Here is a 26,272-nt window from a genome sequence, read left to right as displayed (position 1 = left end):
GGGGATCTTCCAAAGATTTTGAATCACATCACTTTATATTTAATCACTTTATAAAATCTGAAGTTACTTAGCATATTGACCAAATACAACCTTACTTAAATCTTCAGGTTCTATTCCCAAAACTAGAGGGACAGGGATAGATTTAGGAGTAAATATGGATTCCCAGAAGTATGCAAAGTGATCTATTTTAAATTGAATGTTACATTTTATTACTTTTCTTTTCAGGTAGAGAACTTACTAACTTCAATTCCAAAGGCAAATATCCTATCTTTTATACCAGGGCTGAACTCAATAATAACTCCTACGTCATCTAGTTGTGTTTGAAACGATACTACAGGGATCAGGTCACTTCCAACTCCAGCTCCAGCTAAAACAAACGATCTTCCTAATCTTCCAGCACCTGCACGGGCAATAACAGATGGATCATTATCTGTTGGAAAAGTTGAACTAAGCAGAAGTTGCCAACCATTTCCCCAGTTTCCTAAGATAATTAGACAAATTCATTTGTTAATGAAAATCAAAGTTGAGGATTTATAGATTTTACCTAGCAAGTCTGTAGTTCGAGTAGTAAAGCTTCGTACAACTGTAAACTGATATCCCCTTAGTCCAATTGCAACTCCATAAGATCGCTGCTTAACATTTGTTGCAACATCAATGAACAATGTTTTATATGAAGCAATGGCCTATTTTAAGTAAGAATTCCTATAAAGTTATATTCTAAAATATGCAAATTATCTACTTACCTCTGTACTGAATTGTTGACCAGATATAATGGGTAATAAGGGAGAAAAGTTATGTCTAGCCGATAGACTAATATCTCTTAATGTTATATGCTGAGCATATTCTCTTAACCCAAAAGTTGCTAGAGTTGATGATATTAAGTATCGTGACTGCAAATCAATTCCCCAAGCATTTAGTGTATTGGATCGATCTATACGAACTCCATATAGTCCTTGAGTATAACCAAATGTAAAGAACCTTCCTAGATCAGTTAAAGCTTTTGCTGATAAGAAAGAAAAAATAGCAGTGTTATATGACATTCCATATGTTACAGCTTGTTCAATATACGAATCTCCAATAAATGCAAAAGCATAATTTCGGCCAACTCTTATAAAGTTCCCATCAGAACCAAGAAGGGGTGCATATCTAATGAGCCAGTCACGCCAAAGTAAATTTTGGAAGATGGCATGCACTATTGGAAGTTGTGGAATACTTCTGTAGTATTGCTCTGTTAGTTGCTCATCAGCTGCTCTATCAACAGATTGCATATGTGAGTTCATATTTTTGTTGAAGAGTAGATATGCTTTGTCACCTCGCTGATTAGTACCAACAGTTGGAGTTTTCATTACAGTCTTTCCAGTTATATGAGATTTCATTCCATGTGGATTAGGTTGTGCTAATCTCCTCATTTTGATATTGGAGTTCCATATTTCAGAGGACCACCTTTTGTTAGAATAATGATTCCTACTAATTTCAGTATCTTCCAAATGAATTTCTTCTATATTTATATCTTCTTTAAATTGATTGGTCAGAGTTTTAGTATTAATATCTTTCCAACTATTTAATGGCAGATATTTGGAATCTCCTTGAAGAAGATTTGGTTGTTCAAAACTTAGAACACTGCTACAATTTTTACTGAGACTTTGAGGTTCGGCGAAGGTTTGCATAACACACTTGAGAGATATTTGATAATCTGAAATATCTCCATCTATTTCTTGAATTAACTTTTTCTTAGATATTGAAAAGATGAAATGATATGGAATATTCAACAAGATAGTAAAACTTATATCTTTACTAGATGGACACCCGTGAACTACTATTGGTACCCTTGATAAATGTTCATCTTGGTCCTGTTGATTTTTTATATATATGATGTACTCACAGTAAGATGGCCACAAGTAAATGTTAGGATAACAATTTTCAGTATAGCGTCTATCAATATGATTATCAAATATAAGATCTTCTTCGTTATTAGGAACATTAACTTCATTATATTCACCTGCAGTAAATATGGATGATATTAACATTCCATATATTGGTAGTTCTTTAGCTTTTTGAAATTCTTTACCACTTTCACGATTTGGTATTTCATTTGATTTTATAATTCCTGCACGAACTACACTAGACCATCTAACATTTGGATAACACTCCCTCTCCTTGAAATAGCATGAGCATACTGCGATTACAGTGAATTTTGATGGCAACCTCATACTTGCAAGGCCAATATTATCACTCTCTTTGTTACTACTATCGATATTTCTTGACCACATCTTTTTGTCTAGTGGATCAACTGAATACACAGAATATTTGTAGTTATGTGTAGAAAATGAATAATCTTCGCAAGATTTCGCACTTTTAATAAATATTGCATCAACTTTTTTATTTCCTGAAAAGTAATCAATACTAGTCAAATACTTGTTAGATTAGTATCTCACTTACCACTGATTTCATAAAACTCTTCAACAATAAAAGCTTTACTACAACTACCTTTAGTTTCATCACTTATGGTAAGGTTTGTATTAAGTATTGTTGTTTCATCAATAATATGTAAATTAATGCCAAGTGCTGAGATCTCATTGATCAGCTTTTTCTTCAATATTGATGAAATTGGGATAGAAATAACAATGCCATCACTATCACACCAAGCAGATGGAGGAATTTCCTTTGGTACTCCAACTCTCATAAGCCATTGCTTTGCTATTTTGTGTAAGTATTCGCTCTTAAAAATTCGTGGTGTGGAATTTGTCTCATCATATAAGTTTGAATTACCGAGCAAATCAATTTTTTTAGTATCTTTAAATTTCTTGTCAGCTATAGTTTTATTCACGCCATTTTCAGATATCCTAAGATTATTGCTGGAAAAAGCTACATAAAATATTAAGAAGCTCAGAATCAACACAAATATCTCAACTGAAGTAGTGATCTTCATACATAACAGTGTTTGAGTGTGAGTAAATAAGTTTACTATTGAATAATTTCTTAGATGTGATACTGGCATCGCGCTTCATGATTTCTAATTCTTGTAATAGCTCCAGAATATTACTATATTAGTTTAAAGTAATTCTTTTTTTTCGTTTTTTTCATTCTACTTTCTATTTCATTCATTGTCTAAAAAAAGGAAAAACATGATATAAAGTTGAGACAAATGAACTGAATTCAGATAAACATACAGCCCATGGCAAATGAACACCTAAAAATATCCATGTCGACATTACTCCACCAACCAAAGGGAATATCTTAGTATGAACAAAAAAGTGTGCCTACAAAGAGGAAATTCAAATATGTTTGTTAGTGTTGAAATTTACTATATGACTTACCTCATCTTGAGGTAATTCTATGAATCTTTTAAATCGACGCGCTCCCACAACAAAGGGACGAATATCGTTAGGATCGGCCGTAGAAAAGTGTACTGGGAATCCTGTAAATGTGCTTTTTGGTAAAGCAGGGAAGTCACATGCTTGCCAATCATAGTAAAGTTGTTCCATTCTATAGTACCAGTTCCATCTAGCTCTTTGATCAACTTCATATTTCAGAGGTCTTGATAACTTTCTCCAAGGTGGAGGTTCTATGTTTTCATTTTCACCAACTTGAGTTTTATTTCTTTTAATTATATTAGGCACAGAAGCTTCACAAGTATTTTTAAAGGTTTTCCACTCGGTAATCTTACTTTTCATTCCTAAAGCAGCTAAATTTACACCTTCAGTGGGTAAATCCGACTTGTTCTTTGCTTCTTCTAACTTCACATCTTCTGTAACAGTGTTCCAATATAGAGTATCAATATTATCATGTGTATTATCAGACTCTGATATAAGTACTGAGCTGCTTCTTTTTTCTATGGGATTTTGTTGAATTTTGCCCATTGTAAATTTTAGATGATCGAAATTGGGATCTGTAGTGTCAGTTATTTTTGGTGCAACTTCATCACTAATAGGAGGAAGATTTATTAAATCTAACTGTTCTAGATTGTCTGAGGTTTGGTTAAATTTATTATTAAGAATATTTTCTGTTTCATTCAATGATGGATGCTCATAAGCTTCAGTAAATTCTGGGTTATTTAAAGTAGAGTGTTCACTATCCTGCATTGAATCTGATGGAGGTACACTTTGAAAGTTTGTGTTTTTTATTGCTTTTACTGAATCATCTACTTTGTAAGGGTTTGGAATTTGAGGATTTGAGTCATAATCAAGTGAAGGAAAATCCGTTGCAAAATTCCTCATATTAATATTTTCTTTTTGTTTGCTCTGATTCTTATTACTAGTATTAATCACAATACTTGTATAGAATTTTGGAAGTGAAGCCGACTCAGTGCTAATTTCTGATTTCTGAGAGCCATAAAAACTTGTATTCATATATTTCATTTGTGGATCTTGATTTATACTTTGAGAGTAGTCATTAGAATGAATTTGAAATGAAACTATATCTTCTTCACTATTCTTCTTTTTAGGTGTACTATTTTGTTTTGTCTCTTTATAGACTTCATCACCATCTATTTCCATGGCTGACCAGGCAGTATGACCACATGGTGGCCCAGGATCATAAAGTAAATCAATATTTAGCTTAAATTCAAGTAACGTTAGGTATGTGTCAATTCGATTCTTAATTTCATCACTCCGGTCGTATAGTGTGTCTAAACCTAGACGTGATCTATTTAATGAGATGCTTTCTTCTAATACCTCATTAATGCGTTCTTCTAATTTCTGAATTGCTCTACCCTGAAGAGGAGGTTCAATGATCAAATTTGAAAATATTGTATCTGGTTTAGAACCACAAAAAGCTCTCCACCTATAACTATTATTCAAATCATATGATATTAGAGCTGGATGGTGATTACCAAGGTTACCCCATACTTGTCTATGATTAAAAATGATTTCAATACTACTGTATGGGACATATGAAATTAATTCGGGAGTTAAATAACATTCCATAGGAACAATAGGTATATTTTCAATATATTTAGACATAACTTTCCTTACAGACTTCAAACTAGTATAATCAAATTTAACCTTATCTGATCTTCTTTCTCCAATATCAGTATTATTCTCTTCTATCGGATTTAAACTATCAATGATCTCTGGATTTATAGATATATCTGGAACAAAAAAATCACCCCAAATATTAATTCCTGTATTTTCTTCATTATGATCTTCGGAATATTTAATCTCTCCAGTTTGTTTTAGCCATTCAAACCACTGTTGTAAGTATATACCATTATAGTATTCTCTCTCTTTTTCGAATAGTTTCACTCTCTCAAGATCATTAGGTTCTTCAACATCATTATCATCATTATTTATTGAAGGAATTATTTCAGGTTTTTCATTAAGAGGATTGTATATAGGATTAAAATTTTGCATTCCGTATCTTCTAGGTAAGACATATCGTTGTTTAGTTGTAACTTCCCAGAACTGTACATGACCATTTTTATGACGTGACATGACCCATACATGTTCTATAGTCCCGTTTTCAATAGTACCCCTGCAGACATAAGCATCGTATCCCATACCCAATAGACAACTGCAAAGTAATAAAGCATGATCGCCAATTCCTCCCTTCTTGGAAACAAGAAATAAATTTGGTGAATGCCATTTAGGTGACCTCCTAGGTGATTTCAGCTGTTGTGGAGTTGTTATATATAGAAAATTACTGATCCAATGTAGCAGACTGCCTTCATTAGCTATTTGTGTGGGTATTGCAATAGGTGATATGAATGCACATAATGGTACTACTTCATTTGTTGTTGGATGAGGTTCTACAACATTGAAATTTCTATTCTTAGGCGCAGAAGAAAACCATTGTTTATATATATTTTTCCATCTGTGAAAATCACGATTCCATCTATTCGCTAGTTGTTTCCAGATGTTGCTTATAGCCTTAGTTGGAGGGGGCGGAGGAATTATTACATCGGAGGGCATTGGGGGAATGAAGAAAAATTCAAAATGTATTGTAGGAGTTAAATATTTTTGTGTAGTAATATCCACTTGTAAAGGCAACTTAGTATTCACAACTAGAGTCTTAAAGGGTAGTGTGTATGACGAGTTATTATATAATTCATTTTCTGTATCTTGATCTTTTTCACCTTCAAAATTAGGTCTTCCATCAGACCTCCTCGAAGTATTTATATCTATTAAACCTTCTGCTAAACACCTGGTATTTTCGCGTCCTATTGTATATAACTTATTCAAGTCTATTTGAGAAGAACCCAGAAACATGGAAGATGCATCATCCCTATTCCACACTTCAAGTATTATTGGACCCTTGCTTAATATATCTACTGGTAAGCACTTCCTTCTAAATGATGGAACTAACAATTCTCTTTTATCTAAAATTCTAACAGGAAAATATAAATTTTGGTTATATACTGGTCTTCTCGTTTTTTCACGCACTGATGAAACATTAGTCATACCATCCCATCTTACCTTGACAATGGGATCTGATGTACCAGTTATATTATCTGCTATAGGAAGGTTATCACACTTAAATAGTCTTACGACTAAAAATTGTTCTTTTAAATTAAGCTGAGAAATTAGTGCCGCACCTGCAGCTATTTGTGTAGGTCTATTTCTAATATTCTCCAAAGGATGACCAGTACTCCTGACACTGCAGAAAATATTTCCGATAAGTTCTCCTACTATTATTTTATATATATCAACTGTTACTCGCTTGACAGTTACACGTGCAAGAGGATAACTTTCTACTGATTTCAAAGATATTATTGCTGATCCAATGGCTGTAGGTCCAAATCTTAAGTATGCAACTACCTCTACAATTATATATGAGTTCTGCAACTGCATGTTTGTCCCAGTAAATACGAATCTGCAAGGACTATCCCAATATCCAGCCACTGTTATTGGTGTTGTAAATGTGCCTGTAATAGAGTAATTTATGTTCATATTTTATAAGTAAAAGTGACTACTTACCTTTTTTAATTTTATTTCGTGATATATTATTAGATAATGGTACTCTAAAACGTAGTAACTTCGGCGCTCGCTTTATTTCTAACGGTAATTTTCCATTTGACAAAAAACTCCAATTAGAGAGGGAAATATCATAATCAAATACTTCTTGTAACTGCAATGTAATTCTTGTCCTATGAACTTCAAAACTTTTTTGTGGAAGATCTTTCCTTGGATTACTATCCTTACCTAGTGGTTTAGGTAAATACTTTTTAAAGAGTAATGAAGTTTCAGGTTCATTATCCAGTACTTCCTTTAGTGTTAAGGTAACAGACGCATAAAGTTGATTAAATGTAAATCTACTTATTGTCCACATTTGTATAGTTATTCGATACATCTCTAAGTCAGAGTAGGAAATATACAATATTTTTTTTGGCCATATTACAATGGGGACATTTAATTGTTTCATTTGACCTGATGCCAATGAATTTGCAGCTGTATATACTTTAACACGTTTCAGTGACCCAATAGTATTTCTTTCTGGATTAATATGACCAAATTCAATTACATAAAAAAAGTTCTGTGGAATTAATTCAAGATTTTCGTTTGAATGTATAAAAAAGGCTGTTTCCCAAACTCTCAAAACTTTCATTGGATCTAAATTAATATTTGCACGTTGCCTTAAATTGTTGTAATCTTCAATTACACTTTGCCTATCTAAGTTCAAGTTTATTTCTTCATCAGATAATTCTTCATCATCTTCAGTAGCTTCATCATTTTCTTTGTCCTGCTGAACCTCTAGCTCAATATCTTGGCCAAACTTCGAGTGTTGTGATCCCTTAGATTTGTGATAACCTTCAATATCAAATAATGAAACCTCATATCTACTATCATCTAGAATTAAAAATGACGAGTGTCATATTGACTATATTTGTAATAAGTTAATATACAGCAGCTCACCTATAATTTCTTCATCATTTTGTTTATATTCTTGAGAGTGGCTTATATGCCAAATTTCTCCCTCCTCAGATACCAAATTATTTACAAAATAGTTATTCTTTTCGACAATATTTTTTCCAGACACCATGATATCTAAAAAAAAGCTTGTGTAATAGATTTAACTATTTTATCACTTTAAAACAATACAGCAGGAATAGCATGCGAACAGCAGCCACGTACCATAGCGCCATATAACCGCCACTTCTTAGTTGACTATAGTGTTCTCATGCACCTTTGCATTGTTAATATTTAATTATAATAAACTTTTAGTGAAAATGATAATTTTGGATATTAAGTAGTATTTATAAAAAGTATCTTTACCTATTTAAATATTGTGTTTCAAAGTTGTCAGGATGCATTATTTGAGTATCAAAATGTGGGGAGTTGCACTCCTTTTTCAGTTTTTCCATTTATTAGATCACAATTTACGTACTAGAAATGCAATTTCCCTCAAAAAAAGTAACATCTCTATATTTGAAGAAGGAGACACACAAAGTTTTGACAAATATTACAGTACAAAACAAATGGATGAAACTACTACTGATGATTGGAAGATGATATCATCCGAAGACAATCCTTATATAATATATGTATATTCGGCATATTTAGATTTAAGAGGTCTTCCTGAGGAAGAATCATATGGAGTTCGCATCAATTCTTTGATACATTATGAGAGTAGTCTGGAAATTGCACGAATTATAAAGTGTGATATTTTTTCGGAAAAAAAGTATATTGGTGGTATACCACATATCGTTATTCACAAAGAGCACCACAATAAGCTATTTGCATCTTCAACGATATGGTGTAAACCTGAGTTAAAGTACAATATTTCTAATAAGATATTGAAAAGTATCACCCATGTGAAGATACGAATGGGTAGCTCATTATCAAGTAATTCATTTAAGACTAGTGAATTGACATTAGTAGTACATAGCTTGGAGATGAAAGATTTATTTTTATTTGAGGCTAGTATATGTATTAGACCTTGGTGGGGTGAACCTACAAAAACTATTTATAATGGCACTGAGAGTAAAGAGTTTGATGATATTACACTATTAATAGAGTTCTTTGAGGCATACAGGCTACTCGGTATAGGTAGAATTACGATGTACAATAATTATTTACCTCTTGGAAGTGCTGTATCAAAAATTATACAGTATTATTCAAATATTGCTGGTTTTATTGAAGTAGTTCCATATACTCTTCCTTTAATCCCTTATAAAGAAGTATGGGATTATGCACAAATTTCAATGATACAGGATTGCTTACTTAGGCATACTGGAAAGAGTAAGTATGTGCTATTTATTGATACTGATGAGTACTTACTACCAACAGTTCCAGGTATAGGACTTCCAAGTCTATTTGATATGATATTAGAAAGAAAAAAATTTGTTGGTGCCATTTGGGTACCAATGTATCTGCATTTCTTGGAGTGGCCAGATGATCCTAAAGGGGTAAAAATATATCCTCCATTTAAAGTTATAACAAAAGAGTTACATTTACCTCTTGGTAAAATTTTTTCTTTTAATTTAAAGTCTCTACAAAAAACCTGCAGATTAGCATTTGCTGGAACACAGAAAAACAAAAAGAGTCGCAGGAAAATAGTTGTCCGACCAGAAACTATTATGTATATGGGAATTCATGAACCAGAGAAGATGTTATCAAACTACTCCATGATTCAGATGCCCATCGTAGATATTCGAAATAATTCCTGTATCCATTCTTGTAGAATAACGGCCAGTTTGCATCATTATAGAAGAGCAATGGGAATTGTAAGTAATAATCCGAGAAATAGGGAATTTCAGGTGCTATTTAACTCAAATAAATGTTTGTTTAATGAAAATCCCAAAGTATCTGATGGTACTATAGTTGACAAAATTGCTTGGAATATCTTAGGAGCTAAATTATACAAGTCAGTTATTAAGGTGATTCAAGACATAGATTATTTTGAGAGTGAACAAATATTATAAAGAATAAATTGTATTAAAGTCTTAGTTCTGTAATTAATCGCGATGGAAAAATAGGTGACGCAATGCAAATGCAATGCAGTGTAAAGCTAAAAGAGTTATTACTATCCATGTAATACGATTTGCTTGTGCTGTTTGACGTTCTTCAGTAATAACTCGTAATAGTTCCTGCATACACACAATTCGGCGGTTTAAAACTTCTAGTCTTGCAGGGATTTCAAGATAATCATGCAAGTATTTCCAGACATTGTGAAAACGACAATTATGCCAAAATATGTCAGGAATATCAAGAAAGTCTTCTACTAGATTTACAGCAATTTGATATGAATATAGTTCTGAAAATCTCTTCCTAATTGTAGGAGCTTCTACCTTCAGTTCTTCCTCGATAATAGTAGATGCTCCAACTTGGGCAAGTTTGAGTGGTAGATGTCTAATATTAACTACACAATCGTCAATGCAATTTTCAAAAATTGAAAGTCTGATACTTTGAGCTATTGCTAGTGAAACTGCTAATTTTTCATATGCACTTCGTGTCTTAAGCTTAATAATATCTGAAATTACACAGTTGCTAGGTGGATGAGTAGGACTTCTGTTTGGATAATTACAAATATATAGCATAGACGTGCTTTGGTATTTCTTAACTGAGTTTTTAGTAAATATACCTTGTGCATATATCAATAAGAAGGCTAATATGTCGTCAAGCCGTTCGTCAGTATTAGGAGGAATTGGAAGATGCATACCACCGCTGAATATTGATTGTTCATTTGACCAAGTAATCACAACACCATTTGCAAATACAAAAATAGGGTTTTCTAAACTCTTCCAATAATCTTGGTCAGGATATAAATTCTCTTCATGTTCACTGTAGTCACTTTCTTTTTCAGAAAAGTTCCTACTGCAGGAAGTATTAATATTCCTACTTTTCATGTACTTCGATTGATCTATATCACCACATAATTCGTCAATCCCAATTGAAAATGAGTTTTTGTGTAGGTTACACGGATCTTTGTATCTAGGTAGATGTGAGTCATGAAATACTGTATCTCTCACTTCGCTTTGCTTATATTTAATATTTGAAGGAATAATGGGAATGTTACTAATAGTTCCAAATGTGGTACATTTATTTAAAGTATTTACTAGTTCATTTACATCACAGAGTATCCTATTTGGTTTGGTATCTCCTGTTATGATCTCATTATATCCGCATTGAGATGACTTATATATACCTGCTGGAAATAGCACATGACCACTTCGTCCTTGTAGTTTCCATGTTATTTCTAATTTATCTAAGTAGGGAGTCAAGTTAAAAACTAGTATTTGTTTTTCTTTATCCGCATACCAACAAAAGTAGTTGTGCCTTTGTAATGCTGAATATAAGCTCTCAAGGTCATAGTGTTCACATGGACAAAACCCCCTAACGACTTGAAATTTATATATATATTCCCCCTCAGTAATCCAATAATTAGTATTTTCAAGTGATTCTAAATCAAATTTCCCAAATTTTGGCCATACCTTTGAGCTGCGGTTCCTTATACTACGCCCAAATCTACGTTCTGTCCGATATTGTAGACCACGGTTGGAATATTGTCGTGGAATTCTTCTACTTGGTACTTTGTTACCATTAGTTTGCAATACTTCAGGTCTAAAGTCAAATTTCTTATACATATCTTTGGGTTTCGTTGTAATTTTTTCGAGCGTAGATAGTTATTTACCGCAAGTTGAAGTAGTCACTTTAATATACTAAATTCAGGATAACAAGTTATTGAGTTACCAATATTCCTCAGAGCTCATATTTTCATATATATGCAATGAGACTGTTATTTCACGTGAATATTGACATCTTCTTAGGGTGTAATTATTGCACATGCTACTTCTTATCTTCTGTTCCAAGTAAGTTGGAGATAGGAACCATCCGGCGCTTCCAGTCACTAAAAGTAGAAGTAGTGTAATGAGAAATATTCAGAAAAAGAGATAATAAATAACATACCTGGAGTTTTCATATTGGTTAATAACCAGTGCTATTCCAAGTTTGACTCTTTCTCTTGATGAATCATCTAAAAAAATGACTTGAAGAGAAGATAATTTTGTCATATCATCATTATTTTCATTTTCCGATGAATTTCCCACAGAATCTTCACCACTACTATTTAACTGCATTTTACCTTGAGGAATTGTCTCTGAAGACTTTTTACTTTCAAATCTTGCACTTTGTTCTTGACTTGACTCATTAGGAAGCTGGTAAATTAACTTCATTTCTGCTTCTTCTAAGGGGCTAAATTGCACAAATCTTAACCTATGTATACGAAAAGACCTGATCTTTTTGAACAAGTGTGATTTTGCAAGTTTTTGTCTAGTTTCAAACCATTTCTGAGATTCAGAGTTAAATTCCTTCAAAGATACATTAGTTTCGTATTTAGATTGGACTACATTTGTAGATTTAGACTCTTGACTTTTCTCTTTAACTGCAACTTGCGTACTATTATCATACTCATTTCTTTGATCAAGTACACCGAGAAAATTGGCAAGTCCAAGCTTAGATGAATTGCTAAAGTAGTTCTGAGAATCAGGGATTTCTTGGGTCTCTAGTGGTAACGATATTTCGTATCTAAGGTAAAGATCTTCGACTGTTGTTAACATTAGAGAATCTGGTGAAAACCAAAATTGCCAATTAATTTCAAATTCATATACTGAATTTAGTGTAATGACGAAATAGTGCAGTAATGCTTGTTCAGGATTATGAAGTATTGCAGCTCTTGGCAATTTTGATTTTGGAAATCTCTTCTTATGAGGAAAGACTATGTCAGTAGAAGCGAATATTTGATCTAATAAAGATTTTGATTTGTTTATTTTGTTGGTAAATTTGTCATCACTTTCCTTATTTAATATATTCAAGCTATGCATATCAACCAGCCCAAATTGTTGAGCACGGATATTTTCAATCCTCAAATATTCACCTAAACAATTTCTACTTATGATATCGTTGTTTACTGCAATTTTGTTTGAGAATTTGTATTCATATAATTGAACTATATTTGATATCATATCATCTCTATCACATATTTTTTCACAAATAATAATATCATATAGTGTAGTTGAATATTGAGGTTTATCAATATTTTCCATCTTAGAGTTTTGGAGACTATTTCTAGATCCAGGTGAGAACCAACCCAGCATAAGAACTTGATCTCCTAAGAAGCTTCGTATAATTTTTTGCAAGTCTTTATACTCTCTCTTTAGTATAACAATGGGATCCTCATAGTACTTATATTGTTCTTTAGCAAGAACATTGCGGATAGAAGTAGGTTTTTCAAAAAAGTAAAAAGAAGATGTAGTCAAAACAGCAATTATGGTTTGAGGTTTAGCTAGATTCCTCAGCATCTCATCTTCAAGATTACAAAGTGTGGGACTTTGAGAGAACACATGACATGGATAGAGCCCTAAAATCCTCTCATTGCGTTTGTAGTAGCGTGACAAGTATAGTTCTACTCCATACAAATAATGTTGACTATTAACTCCATCCAATAACTCAAAAAGAAAAGAGCGTCGGATTGGAAAATGCCGAAATATAGATTGATACATTATACTCTCAATTATCGTATAGCGAGATTTTGATGAAATTTCCATGATAAAGGTTGCTGCTTTTATACAAGAAATTCGCATTAATTCTCTTAGCTCAATAGACTTTTTGGCATGGTCCTTGCTATAAAAGGAAGTTTCCATATTCTCCATTAAAGGAACATGTGCTATATATGTCCCATGAGCACTACCGATTGATATCTGCAAATCGAAAAGTATTAGCCTTATTAAACACTCAAAAATATTTCTTGAAAAAAGAAAATTTAGTGATTTTTCAAGAAAGTATTTATGTATTGAAGCATTGTGTGAAAATTGAATGTACTTCAGCAAATAAATTGATTGAGAAAGTACCTTTGAAACCATAGTACATAATAGTTGCTCACTCAACGAAAGAGCTCTTCTATTAGACTCCTGGAGAATATATAGTACAGATTCAGATATTGAATTCAGGAACCAAAAGGTAATATAAAGACAAATCAGTAAGTCCATAGATTCTACTGAATCTTCTGGTGATATTTCTAAAGCCATACTTGTTAAAAGTAGAAATTTTGATGCTACTTCAGATTCTAAATATCCACAACACAAGACAAGTGATGCAATACCACTTAAAATATGTGGTTTCCTTATTGATTCTTTAGTATAATTGGCTAATTTTGGTGTAGTATTAGCATTGAGACCAACATAAAGTACTCGCAGAAAAGCTGCTATTGTTACATGGGCAGTTATGCTACCAGTAATTATATCATTCCAAAGAACTCCTTTCCCTTTTAGTTTGTGCTGTGCAGATAATGATTCTGAAGAGTTTATTGTGGAACTAGGTAATTTCATTGTTGATAATACTTGAGTGTTTTGGTATTTATTACTGAAGCTTGAGAAGTTTTGTGACACTTTATTATTACAATCCCATGACTCAATGAGATTTGGTCCATATTTATTATATACTCCATTCAAAATATTTCTAGCATATGGGTGTATAATAGTAATCTCCTCATCTGGGTTTACCATAAATTGGGTTTTAGCGTTATGTACAATATCTTCTTCAGAGTCAGATATATTTAGCAGGATTTTGTTAGATTGATTACTGTCATTATTACAATCACCATCTTTTAGTCCATCGGCTTCTTTAGTTTTTTCTGCTAACTTACTCTCAGCTTGTAATATTTCGCCTTTTATAATACCGGCCCACTCATTTGCTTCATCAATAATTGAATCCCTACCTGATTGTATGTAGATCTTCGAAATTCTAAGCTGTTCAATTGTAGATAAATATGTATAGAGTTTGATTATTCCATCATTTTCAATGAACTTAGTCTCCTCCTTTACTTTATCATCTATTTCCATATTATCTAGAAGTAGTAGATTCACCAAATATGAATTTGCTTTTATATCCCACATTTTAGCTTCTTTGTCAATAATAATTAGGAAGGAGCTTTCAATTGTTGTCAACTGTTTATTATCAATATTATAGTATCTATTGTGATCTAACTGAGCTTTTTCAACTTCAAAAATTTTATTGTCAGAGATACCTTCCATAATATCAGCTATTCTGCAGAATACTCTTGTTGCCAACTTTTTTTCTGCTGAAAGTCTGTTTTGTCCACTGAGAGTCCCCAATAGCCATTCTAATGACCTACCACACCATGATATCTCCAATGACGTATCTGGATCATATGCACCAAAGTTTAGTTCCTCCTTTTTTAATGAATACTCGAAAAATATGCGGAGATTTGGATCCCTTAGATACTTCCTAAAGTCATTGTATCTTGATAGTGCTCTAACAACACGACAAGAAGCTAAAATTACAAATACTTCATTTGATTGTTCAGAGCTTATTTCAAGCATAATTTTTGAGAAGGAAGAGCTAAGGATTAATTTTTGCCAAGAATATTGTAGTCCGCAAAATATTATATAAGCTATTTCAGGAGCAAAATTATCACGAAATATGCACCAACAATTGCTATTTACAGTATCGATTAAACGGCGAATATATATAAGTAAAGGTAACCATAGAGAACTAAGAATCTTAAATGGTCTGTTAGGATTTGATTGTGAATTTATTGAACAATAGTTTACAGTTTGATTTTCATTGGAAGCTTTTTTATCAGGAATTATACCGACTTCATAGCGAACTAAAACAAAAAATTCATTCATTGCACTAGAATCAATCATACTTAAGTCTACCATTGATATTATATCCATAGCAGCCATAGGAACATCTTCACCTGGAACTTCGAGTAGTCTAATAAAGGTTGTACAGTAACCTTTACTGTATATTCCATCTACAACCTTTGAGCATATTTCAGAATCCTTATTTTGAAAAAAAAATGCTAAGAATTTAAGTAATGAAAAGATAAATTTTTGAATTTTTTCAGATATAACAATTTTGGCTAAACAAACTTGTGAAGATTCCAAAAAATCGGTTGTATTGTCAAAACTACCGTTATAATACTTTAACATTTCACGGAAATTCTGATCAAAATTTAAAAATTCGAGTTGTGGATATAAGTAATCCATCTGTTCGACGATATAATGAAGTATGTTTTCTGAATTAACTGGTAAATTATCTTTAGGATCAATCATTGTATTATATGTATATATGTTGTAGGATGATCCTGTATATCGTGAAATTAGGTGCAATGGAGAATACTGAAAAGATTCAATTTCTGGTTTTTTACAAATTGTGAGTATACATCCTATAGCAGCTGATGCAATACCTGGATTGGCAAATGGGACTTCCTTGAGTGGGATCAAAACCCAATCTATTATGTGAAAATTAATAACTAGCTGCATTAGTACTATTTCATTGGAATTTAATAAACTTGTTAAAACATTAATTATTTCCGAACACAATTTTGACATGATCTCAGAGAAAAAGCGTGTTTCTCTTTTTGAAAGAAACTGTTGTAGTAGTGGCATTAAGAATTTTGAGTGTAGTCCTATATCTGTGCAAAGAGTAGATGCTTTGTTTGATGCATTACAACAGTTCCGAATTATCTTCAAATAGTACACTATTAAGTCTAATTGTAAATTGGAGAGTTTAGCAAATTCTGGTATTATAAAGCTGCTACTATCCATTTCACTTGTTCCATTAACATAGCTAGGTATTATAGATTTACCCTCATCTCGTCGTTTTGCAAGTAACTTTACCATTTTTAAAATAGAAAATGTACTTCCAGATGCAAGATTACCAGAACAGTTGATATTTTGAGTATTCTTTATATCATCGCTATTTAGGATATACTTCAAAGAAGACCACTTACTTTGTAGTTCATGTTCTTTCTTTTGAGTAGGCCTATTTTTAATAAATTTTTCCTTTTCAATTTTTACTTCAGGTTCCTTCATAATAAGATTTAGCAATACTAGAGTTGAAGCTAAGTCAGAGGGAACTCCATATCCTGATAGTGCAATTGCATTTTCAGGATATAGTGAAACCATTGATAAAATAATAATTAGGGGACGATGAAATTCAGTTCTAGCATAACGTGCTGCAAAATCTAGTAACATTGGTATATGTTTGCTCATTAATTTGGCAAAGAGATTTGATGGAGGTAATATAGAGATAGATGCAAGTACTGTTTGCACAATAGGATCTGAAAATGAACGTCCTTGGAGACCTGGAAGTACTATAGATGATATAATTTCACTTATTTTTTGTGTAAATCCTTCTCTGATCATCATAATTGCAAAATAACGAGCTATAGCTATAGCTAGACCACCAGCAGGAATGTGTATTAATCTTGCCAGGCCTGTTAATATCCAAATTTTCGAAAGGTCTTCGCTACCAAAATTATAGTCATCCTGTCTCTCTATAACCAAAGATACCAATTCAATTAGTTTTTCTGTATCTCTAACTCTGTCACTGTGGGATTTACTTGATGGCTTGAATATATTAATAAACCTGTGTGCTTCAAAAGGATCAATATCCCCTAGATCTCCCCCGTAATCTGTTGACCATTGGCGCATAGACTCATTATATATTACTTCACAACCTTGCAGAAAATATGCAGATAGTTTGACTGATGTACCTTCTTCTAAAATTTGTTCTAAAGTATTACAGAGATAGTCTAATCTTCCATGGCTCATTTCAAGTTTCTTGCTAAATTGTAAAGTATAGGTAGGGTTGTAACTTCTACCAGATCTAATATCATAAACATCATCATAATTTTTTAGCAGTCCAAGATCAAACAGAGGGATATTTTGCCTTGTTAAATTGGTAACAGGGGTTCCATCACAAATAGCTAATGATTTGCAGCATGTAATAGCTAGTGAGCGGTACTCAGGAAAAAAAATGCAGAGGGGATTCCCTTCTAAGTTCAGATAAGTCAGTGATTCACTAAGTAACTCGAAAATACTAGCTAGAACACTTGGAAGAACAGATATATTGTTATGAGAAAGATCAAGTCTTTTCAAATTCGGGCAGTTTTGTAGTGTAATCCATGGCTTTATCGAATTATATGGAACTTCTATATTATTATTTGAAATTTCAAGAACTTCAAGTTTCTGGAGCCCTTTTAATTCTGGTATAGAAGAGAAATTATTGTAGTTTAAATAAATCTCAGTGAGTGATGGAAGTGAGATATCGCTGCTAAGTTTATATATGTTATTGTTAGAAAGATCCAGTTTTCTGAGTTTTGCAAATTTCGTAGAGTTACTTGAACTAAAGGTACCATTGTCACTCGACAAGTTATTATTGCTTAATTTCAAGTATTCTAAGTTGGATATATCTAAATATTCATTTATTAGACCATGTCCATGTTCATTGCTTCCTAAAGAATTTAAATAGAATTCATCTCCACTAAAATCGAGGAATTTTGGCTTTTGTTTTTTCCAATCTATACCTAAGAGCTTTAATAACTCTTTATTACCTATAGTAGTTGCACCAACCTGTCTAGTTGAGTAATCATTCATGAAACCTTTACTCTGTCCCAGGTATAATATATACATCATAACTCCAATATATATGGCGCTATGTTGTGAGAAACCACTGGCGCGGTATCCATGCACATTTACTATCCCTAACGTTTAGTTCATCAGAAAAATAAAATAAAATAGAAAAAGGGTTTGGACTTTCTTTTACGAACTTAACAACTACAATATATTAATAATAATATTAGTTAAACTTAAATATAGGCCTTGACCTAGTGTAACTTCACTAAGAACTTTTGAACTTATCAATTCTCTTGAAAAGCAGTAAGTTACAAAGTTACTTTCCAAAACTACTCTTGATATAGATTGGATTTAATAAAATGGGCCTTTGCCAATCTAAACTAGCTGTTGATGTAGCTGTAAAGAGACGAGTGCATACTAATAAGACTAATCATAGCCCTTTACCTGTAAATAATACATGTGTAAATTTACAGGCAACCCCTGGAATGTTCATCACATCTAAAAAGGGTCATCTTTCAGAAATGTATCGAAGAGTCAAGAAACTAGGATCTGGTGCATATGGAGAAGTTCTGTTATGTATAGATAAAACAACAGGAGCTGAACGTGCAATTAAAATTATTAGAAAAAGTTCGGTTAATGTACCTACCAACTCGACACTCTTAGAAGAAGTTGCGGTAGTGAAACTATTGGACCACCCAAACATTATGACTCTATATGATTTCTTTGAAGATAGAAGAAACTACTATTTAGTTATGGAATATTATAAAGGTGGGGAACTATTTGATGAAATTATACATCGTTTAAAGTTCAATGAAGTTGATGCAGCAGTTATAATAAGACAAGTTTTAAGTGGTGTGACATATTTACATAATCATAAAATAGTGCACCGTGATTTGAAACCTGAAAATTTATTATTAGAATCTAAAGAAAAAGATGCACTGATCAAAATCGTTGATTTTGGTCTTTCAGTGGTATTTGATCATCAGAAGAAAATGAAGGATAGACTAGGGACTGCCTATTATATCGCGCCTGAAGTTCTGCGTAAGAAATACGATGAAAAATGTGACGTTTGGTCAATTGGAGTAATATTATTTATCTTACTGTCAGGATATCCACCATTTGGTGGGCAAACTGATCAAGAAATACTACGGAAAGTGGAACGCGGAAAATATTCATTTGATTCACCTGAGTGGAAAAACGTTTCAGAAGGAGCTAAAGATCTAGTCAGACAGATGTTACAATATGACCCACAGAAACGTATAACTGCTCAACAAGCATTAGAACATCCCTGGATCAAAGAAATGTGCAGCCGTAAAGACTCAGGAATTGAATTACCAAGTTTAGCCAATGCAATTGAAAATATGAGGAAGTTTCAAAATGCACAGAAACTTGCACAAGCCGCATTACTATTCATGGCTACAAAGTTAACTACCCAAGATGAGACTAAACAGTTGACGGAAATATTTAGACATATAGATAAAAATGGAGATGGTCAATTAGACAGACAGGAATTGATAGATGGCTATGCGCAACTACTTGTATCTGAAATGGCTATTTGTGACCACCGGCAAATAGAGAATGAGGTCGACAATATACTTGAAGCAGCAGACTTTGACAAAAACGGATATATTGAGTTTTCAGAATTTGTAACAGTTGCAATGGATAGACGCTGTTTACTTAGTCGTGAAAGACTTGAGACAGCATTCCAAATATTTGACCAAGATGGAAGTGGGAAGATAAGCATTAATGAATTAGCAGCTATTTTTGGCCTCCAGCAAATTGAAGATTCTGTATGGAAAGGTATATTGGTTGAAGTAGATAAAAATAATGATGGAGAAGTAGACTTTGAAGAATTTTGCCAAATGATTCAGAAACTATGTCTTAATAAAGACCAAGTAGGCAAAGCATCTGAACTTGTATTACTACAAAACAGTAACTAAGTTTGAATATATTGAGGTAAATTGCCGTAAATAACATAAAATAGAAATGTTATATACAAAATTTAAGATAAATATTTAAGAAGGGATATTACCGAAGTATAATTACTAATTTATACTAATGTATTGTTTTATTATATTAAGTTTAAAGCTGTTATTTGTTTATAATTAAATCTAATAAAAATTGATTATGCAGATATAAAATGGTTCTTAAATCCCTGGTGTTCCTTCATATCTTCAACTTTTTCTCTTCTATCAAGTATCCCAATGATTATACCAATAATTACTAGTGCAAGTACTGTAACAGTTATAATTCTAGTGAAGGTCTTTGTAGGGCTTACAGAAAGTACTAAGGACCAGTTTCGTGGATTATTAATTGGATATAGTTGAGCTATTACATGTGTGTTTGGTATCAGACCCATCCAAATATTTGAATATTCTGAATTACCAGTGTCCCTACCACCAGAAAAATCGAACTTCAATAAGCTTGAAGACTCCTTTCTAGATGATTCAGTAACCTTGCTCATAGCTGGTATCCCAACAAAGAGTTCCTCAATATAATTATTAGTTTTCCCCAAACCGAATAATAAATATGGCTGCTGAATGACACCATTTGTTGATTGAGGAAACTGAGTTGCAGTTCTTGGGGTTTTAATTCCATTTAGGTCAGTAATAGTAATTTTCACAGTTGGTCCATGTGAAGTATTTCCAGTGCACTTCCCCCTGCAATAAGGTGATATATTTGATGAGCTTAAAATAGTAATTTTCATGAATAATGCAGACCCATCAGATTGAGAAATTGCACAACTGACATTTCGCTTACCATGTTCATTAGGTGAAGAGATATATATTATATCCAAAAGTCCGTCATCGTAGAAGTCAAAAAAAGTAGCTTGTTCAACAAAATCCATGTTATTTGTTGCAGCATCATTATCAAGTAGCTCAAAGTGTCTATAAATAGACCCCTTATTTATAAATCTTTCTGAATCTATAAAAAATCTAGAAAACCAATGGTGGATATTGTTTAAAATTGTTAAAAATTTGCCAGTGTATCCAGAACTTACATAACTATTTACAATTATATGTGGATTGATTTTACCATTATTTTCACTGGAACTATTTTGGAAAGCTAGTCCCATCTGTGCAGGAGCAATATATCTTGATTTCTCGCTATTTGCAGCCAAATTCTTTAGAACACGCGCTTGTCGAGATCCATCAGGTAGAACAACTATAGCTAAAACATCTGGGTAACCATCTAGATCTTGATCCCCAATATTCAACACAGTTGGACTAAATTCATCAGTTGCCCACTGCAGCTCCAGAGCTTGAAGATGTCTTTTTGTAGGAAAGAATGAGAAAAATGATGCAACATGGCTTGCCATACTAGACTGTAATAAATGATTATTTTCTGTTTGACCTTTAGACCTTTTGTCATCATGAATATTTTCACTGGATAAATTTATGGTTTCAAAAAGAGCTGATACTGTAAAACCTTGGAAAAATGCATTACTTCTTGAATTTATATTGTTATTTCCAAACCAAAATGACAAAAAAGACCTAGGTATAGTAGATTTTTCCTCAGAACTTATATCCTGTAAAATTGCATTATCATCCTCACTTGTGAAGCTATGTAAACTAAATTGTGATGAAGTACACAATTTATTTGAAAGTCTACACTTTGGGATTTCATCATGTTGTCCTTTAGCCTTGAAATTGAGCTCATCTTTAGTGGAGCATATAGAACCCTCTTGAACGTTAGGAACAAACACTATACGGCTATTAGAAACGCATTGTTTTTTATTATCATAAATACACACTGGAATAAGTAGATCTATTGATCCATCTCCATTAAAGTCAGAAAACCCAATGTGACCCGAACCCGAAGGTAGTATAATTGGAGAATAGTTACTACTGTTATCATTTTCCAATTGTCTGTGTACTTTATACTTTGCAATACCATTATGCACTTGATTGAGCCATATTTCCAGTGCTCTTTTTGAACTAGATTCGTTTGAGTAGTTTACTTCCAGAACTATATCAGCTCTGCAATCCCCATCCATGTCGACAAAGGCTGATGAGTGTCGAGAAGCTATTTGTGCATAGTTGATTTTAGGATCTTCTATTTCAACCCACTCTCCTAATAAGGCCCATGGAAGTAACTCAAAAGATACAGATGCAATATTCGATGATATATTATGTTTATTTTCACCCAAATTAACCCATACAAATCTTTCGTATGGAATATTATTAGAAATACTTCTTTCTCCTAACAAATCCAAATGTCCATCATGATTAATATCAACTGCTAAAAACTGAACAGTAGAAAGACTATCTTCTGGAGATTCCCATATATCAACTAGTTGATTTGTCTCTGGGCATTGGGCGAGTATAGTGAAGCCATATCCTGTTTTAGTAATATCATTTCTTTCAGTTACTACCAAAATATCCATATAACCATCACCATTCCAATCTTCAGTAATAAACATTACTGCTGTTTTATTAAAGGTTGTAAAAGGCCCCTTAATAAATTCTTTTGTTTTAGGACTCCATAGAAAGACATATATTTGTCCATTAGATTTCGTTGACTTTGGAGCATTATAAAGAAATATATCACTGTACTGATCACCATTATAGTCTGCAAAGCCCATAATCTTACCATCAAGATGTGGAATTCCGAAGTTCTTGACTTTGGTGATAGATTGTTTGCGCGATTGCAATGGAAAACTAGCTTTAAGCCACTCTACAGGCCAGCTACAAAGGACCATTTTCAAACAATTCTCTAATGCAAGCCCTATTATAAACAACCTAATATATAGTAAAGGTATACCCATTGGATATTGAATGAGTCAATCCTATTAGGTCATCTGAAATTAGCATTTAGTTTTCAGGAAACGAGCAGCTGCAAACTTACCGCTAATTTCTCACCAACTTTTGTGCCTGCAAAAGAATCTGCAAATTACCTCCACTTATTATCAAGTTTATAGAAATCATATATCACTAATTTGTGAAAATACCTGTGTCATATTAATATTTTACTAATAATTTCAGTTAGACTACTTCTTGGCTATTATAGAAAATTGGCTAATTGGCTATGTGGCTAAAGTTTGTACTCCCTCCCTTTAATAAGGCAAGCACAAATAATAAGAACTTCGTGAAGTATATGAAGTCTATATATTTTAGTAAAAATAAAAACATAAAGATTAATAGACTGTTTTTGCAACTTAATACAATTCTAAAAAAAGCTATTTTTTCAATCTGGAGAGACAATGAAATAGGCATTTGCAGACCACATGCTTTAGTAGCTAAGACTTACAGAAACTATCTTTTAATGAATGATATTGAACCCACTAAACCACAGCTGAACTTAATAAAGCGCTTGATCTTATTACACTTCCAGTTTAAGCTATATATTACACATGAAACCAAAAAAAAAAGTTTCTATAGTGAGTCACTTAACAAGATAATCAAGTTATTAGTTAATCCTGTAGATATAAATCCATTAAGAACACTTTTAAAGTTAGGAAGGGAATATCATTGCACTAATAATGTATACAAAGGAAATACCTGTTATGGACTATATATATATGGAGAACCTGGCTTAGGAAAGACAATACTCATGGATTTATTCTATGAAACTATCGATACAACTAGAAAGAAGCGTGTTCACTTTCATGAATTTATCAAAGATATAAATGATCAAATCTATCATGCAAGACAAAGGATGTGCATTGACTCAATAACTTTTGTGGCTAATGAAATCAAAAAAACAACTGATATAATATGTATAGATGAATTTCAGATCATCCATATTACTGATGCAATGATAATTAAACGTTTATTTAATATTTTGTTTGATTTGGGTATAGTTGTCATTATGACTTCTAATCGACCACCAAACGATCTGTACAGCGGTGGCTTAAATAGAAGTAATTTCATATCTTTTATTGATACTCTAATGAAGTTTTGTAAAGTATATAATTTAAAAGGAGAGTCAGATTTTAGATTATCCCGAATATCAAAAGCACATAATAAATTAGTTAAACAAAATACTAAATGTTTAGTTGTGGATCAAATACATCTCAAGCATAAGCTTAGATCATCTTGCTACTACTTCTCACCAAAAAGATCAATTGACACAATTTTGATGGATATTTACAATAATAATGATAGCAGAAATATAAAAGATAAATACCAGTCTTATACACTTAAAATAGGATCACGTAAACTCATTGTACCTTTTGCTAACTCTGAATCTGCGTTAGTATACTTTACAGATTTATGTGATGGTCTTACAGGAACTGATGACTACGTTATGTTAGCTAACACATTTGAAAAAATTTATCTTTATGATATCCCACAAATGAGCAATATTGATACTTTCTCAGCAATCTTAAGACGTTTTATTTCACTTATTGATATTCTCTACGATAAAAATGTAGTGGTCACTTTAGACGCAGAAAAAGATTTGTGGGAGCTTATAGATTGCATACCAACTGAATTATCACTGATAGTGAAACTAAGACATCACTTAATGAATAATTGGAGGTCTTTAGAGCAAATTATGCAATACTTACGTATTGAAGTGATCCCTCAGCTTGTAGCTAATAGTCCAAATATGCCACCAAGAGTAATTCTATATAATTGCATATTAACAATAGCTAACCAATTTGAACATGAGGAAATCAATTGCATTACACAAGTCATTACAGATGGTATTCCTGACAGATCACCTCTTGAAGCACTTAGGTAAGTTCTATTAATCTTGAGTTATATATAATTAACACATATTTTGTTTAGAGAATCACTGCAATTTTTCGCACCTATCAATTGCGAAGATCTTATATTGTGGAATGAATTTGCCTCTAATGATCTGAGAGATACAAACTGTAACTTTATTTGGAAGCTTAGTACAAACAGGTATGCAACATCTTTTCATTACTAGTCAATCTCAATTATCACTTCGACTTTTTATTTGCAATTTTGCAGTTCAACATCACAATCAAGTGGTATCCAAGATGTTAGATTTGCTATTGCTAGAATTTTATCTAGGTAAGCAGGCTACAATAGTACTAGGGATATTTTTGAAAGCAGAGAGAAAAAAATTATATTTAAAGACTGCATTATATGATGTCAGAGAACTATATACTTGACTGCCAACATAAAAGAAAACCTAAATTAAAAGGAAAAATATGAATATATCTTTTTTAAGAAAATATGGACAATCTACTCTTACTAAAAAAATTTATGGTCACTTAAATATGCATTTAAAATATACTTAGAAATATTTTTCGATAATTTAATATATTACATTAAATTTTATCAAATATAAACAATTATATTTCTCTCTAAATATTTTCATCTGAATTATTTTGTTAAAGTTGAATTTATAAACATTACTCTCATGACTATGCAATGAAAGGCTCTACTTTATTACTTAGTTTCTGACAAGCTCAAAAAAAAATCTATTTCTGATTGCCGCAAGAGTAATCTATATTTCATTTCATTTATGATGAAAATATTATCTGAACTTCTTAACTTCATCATATGTTGAGATCTTTTTGGAGCTTATTCAAATAGTTGTGATTGTAAAGTTAGGAACTTTATTCACTAAAAGGTTTGTTTACTTATTCAGAAATATATATCTCACCTTAAAAGTTTTATTTTACTGAGCATATTAATACCAATATTAAATTAGACCTGAATGAGTATTTTGCTAAGCTGCACTGGTATTGAAAACAGTACTACAAATCTACAATAGCATTTTTAAATCTCCAAGTGGAGATATATGAACTTTAGTTATATTTGTACAACTAAGGCATAAATTTTACTGTTAAAAATTGTTCTATTATATTTCATTCAAAAAATAGTTTTAACATATCTGTCATCAAAAAATAGAATTTTAAATTATTACCAATAATTATATATATGGTAACTTGATAGTCCCCACTGCTCTACAATAAAAGTAGAATTATTCGGTAACCTGATTCCAATTTTTGTTTTTTTTGTCTTTTTTATG

The 26,272-nt window shown here is 32.2% G+C and overlaps 8 protein-coding genes across 8 annotated transcripts; 3 read left to right on the top strand and 5 right to left on the bottom strand.

Annotated features, from left to right (window-relative positions):
• Positions 1-63: 63 nt before the first annotated feature.
• On the bottom strand, positions 64-2,929 carry cand_036880 (uncharacterized protein; the record flags this gene model as incomplete). The annotated part of the gene is made up of 5 exons (XM_067213913.1): positions 64-182; positions 239-481; positions 545-683; positions 744-2,386; positions 2,440-2,929. 5 exons carry the CDS (start codon positions 2,927-2,929, stop codon positions 64-66), a joined length of 2,634 nt encoding a protein of 877 aa, XP_067069886.1.
• Positions 2,930-3,042: 113 nt separating this feature from the next.
• On the bottom strand, positions 3,043-7,977 carry cand_036870 (C2 domain-containing protein; the record flags this gene model as incomplete). The annotated part of the gene is given in 6 exon segments (XM_067213912.1): positions 3,043-3,108; positions 3,171-3,260; positions 3,318-6,470; positions 6,486-6,862; positions 6,915-7,774; positions 7,841-7,977. 6 exon segments carry the CDS (start codon positions 7,975-7,977, stop codon positions 3,043-3,045), a joined length of 4,683 nt encoding a protein of 1,560 aa, XP_067069885.1.
• Positions 7,978-8,263: 286 nt separating this feature from the next.
• cand_036860 (uncharacterized protein) lies at positions 8,264-9,859 on the top strand (the record flags this gene model as incomplete). Its single annotated transcript, XM_067213911.1, has 1 exon — positions 8,264-9,859. The coding sequence occupies one exon, from the start codon at positions 8,264-8,266 to the stop codon at positions 9,857-9,859; it is 1,596 nt and encodes a 531-aa protein (XP_067069884.1).
• Positions 9,860-9,892: 33 nt separating this feature from the next.
• Positions 9,893-11,521, bottom strand: cand_036850 (uncharacterized protein; the record flags this gene model as incomplete). The annotated part of the gene is made up of 1 exon (XM_067213910.1): positions 9,893-11,521. The coding sequence occupies one exon, from the start codon at positions 11,519-11,521 to the stop codon at positions 9,893-9,895; it is 1,629 nt and encodes a 542-aa protein (XP_067069883.1).
• Positions 11,522-11,815: 294 nt separating this feature from the next.
• Positions 11,816-18,340, bottom strand: cand_036840 (leucine rich repeat family protein; the record flags this gene model as incomplete). The annotated part of the gene is made up of 1 exon (XM_067213909.1): positions 11,816-18,340. The coding sequence occupies one exon, from the start codon at positions 18,338-18,340 to the stop codon at positions 11,816-11,818; it is 6,525 nt and encodes a 2,174-aa protein (XP_067069882.1).
• Positions 18,341-18,678: 338 nt separating this feature from the next.
• Positions 18,679-20,259, top strand: cand_036830 (calcium-dependent protein kinase; the record flags this gene model as incomplete). Its single annotated transcript, XM_067213908.1, has 1 exon — positions 18,679-20,259. The coding sequence occupies one exon, from the start codon at positions 18,679-18,681 to the stop codon at positions 20,257-20,259; it is 1,581 nt and encodes a 526-aa protein (XP_067069881.1).
• A 185-nt stretch (positions 20,260-20,444) lies between these two features.
• Positions 20,445-23,021, bottom strand: cand_036820 (FG-GAP repeat family protein; the record flags this gene model as incomplete). Its single annotated transcript, XM_067213907.1, has 1 exon — positions 20,445-23,021. One exon carries the CDS (start codon positions 23,019-23,021, stop codon positions 20,445-20,447), a length of 2,577 nt encoding a protein of 858 aa, XP_067069880.1.
• Positions 23,022-23,584: 563 nt separating this feature from the next.
• cand_036810 (AFG1 family protein) lies at positions 23,585-25,449 on the top strand (the record flags this gene model as incomplete). Its single annotated transcript, XM_067213906.1, has 4 exons — positions 23,585-25,002; positions 25,054-25,173; positions 25,243-25,305; positions 25,371-25,449. 4 exons carry the CDS (start codon positions 23,585-23,587, stop codon positions 25,447-25,449), a joined length of 1,680 nt encoding a protein of 559 aa, XP_067069879.1.
• Between the last annotated feature and the right edge of the window lie 823 nt (positions 25,450-26,272).

This window comes from Cryptosporidium andersoni (assembly GCF_001865355.1).
Source record: "Cryptosporidium andersoni isolate 30847 chromosome Unknown contig_27, whole genome shotgun sequence".
In the NCBI taxonomy this organism is placed as follows: Eukaryota; Apicomplexa; class Conoidasida; order Eucoccidiorida; family Cryptosporidiidae; genus Cryptosporidium; species Cryptosporidium andersoni.
The sequence above is the reverse complement of the archived record's forward strand: the minus strand, read 5'-3'. Positions and strand labels throughout refer to the sequence as shown.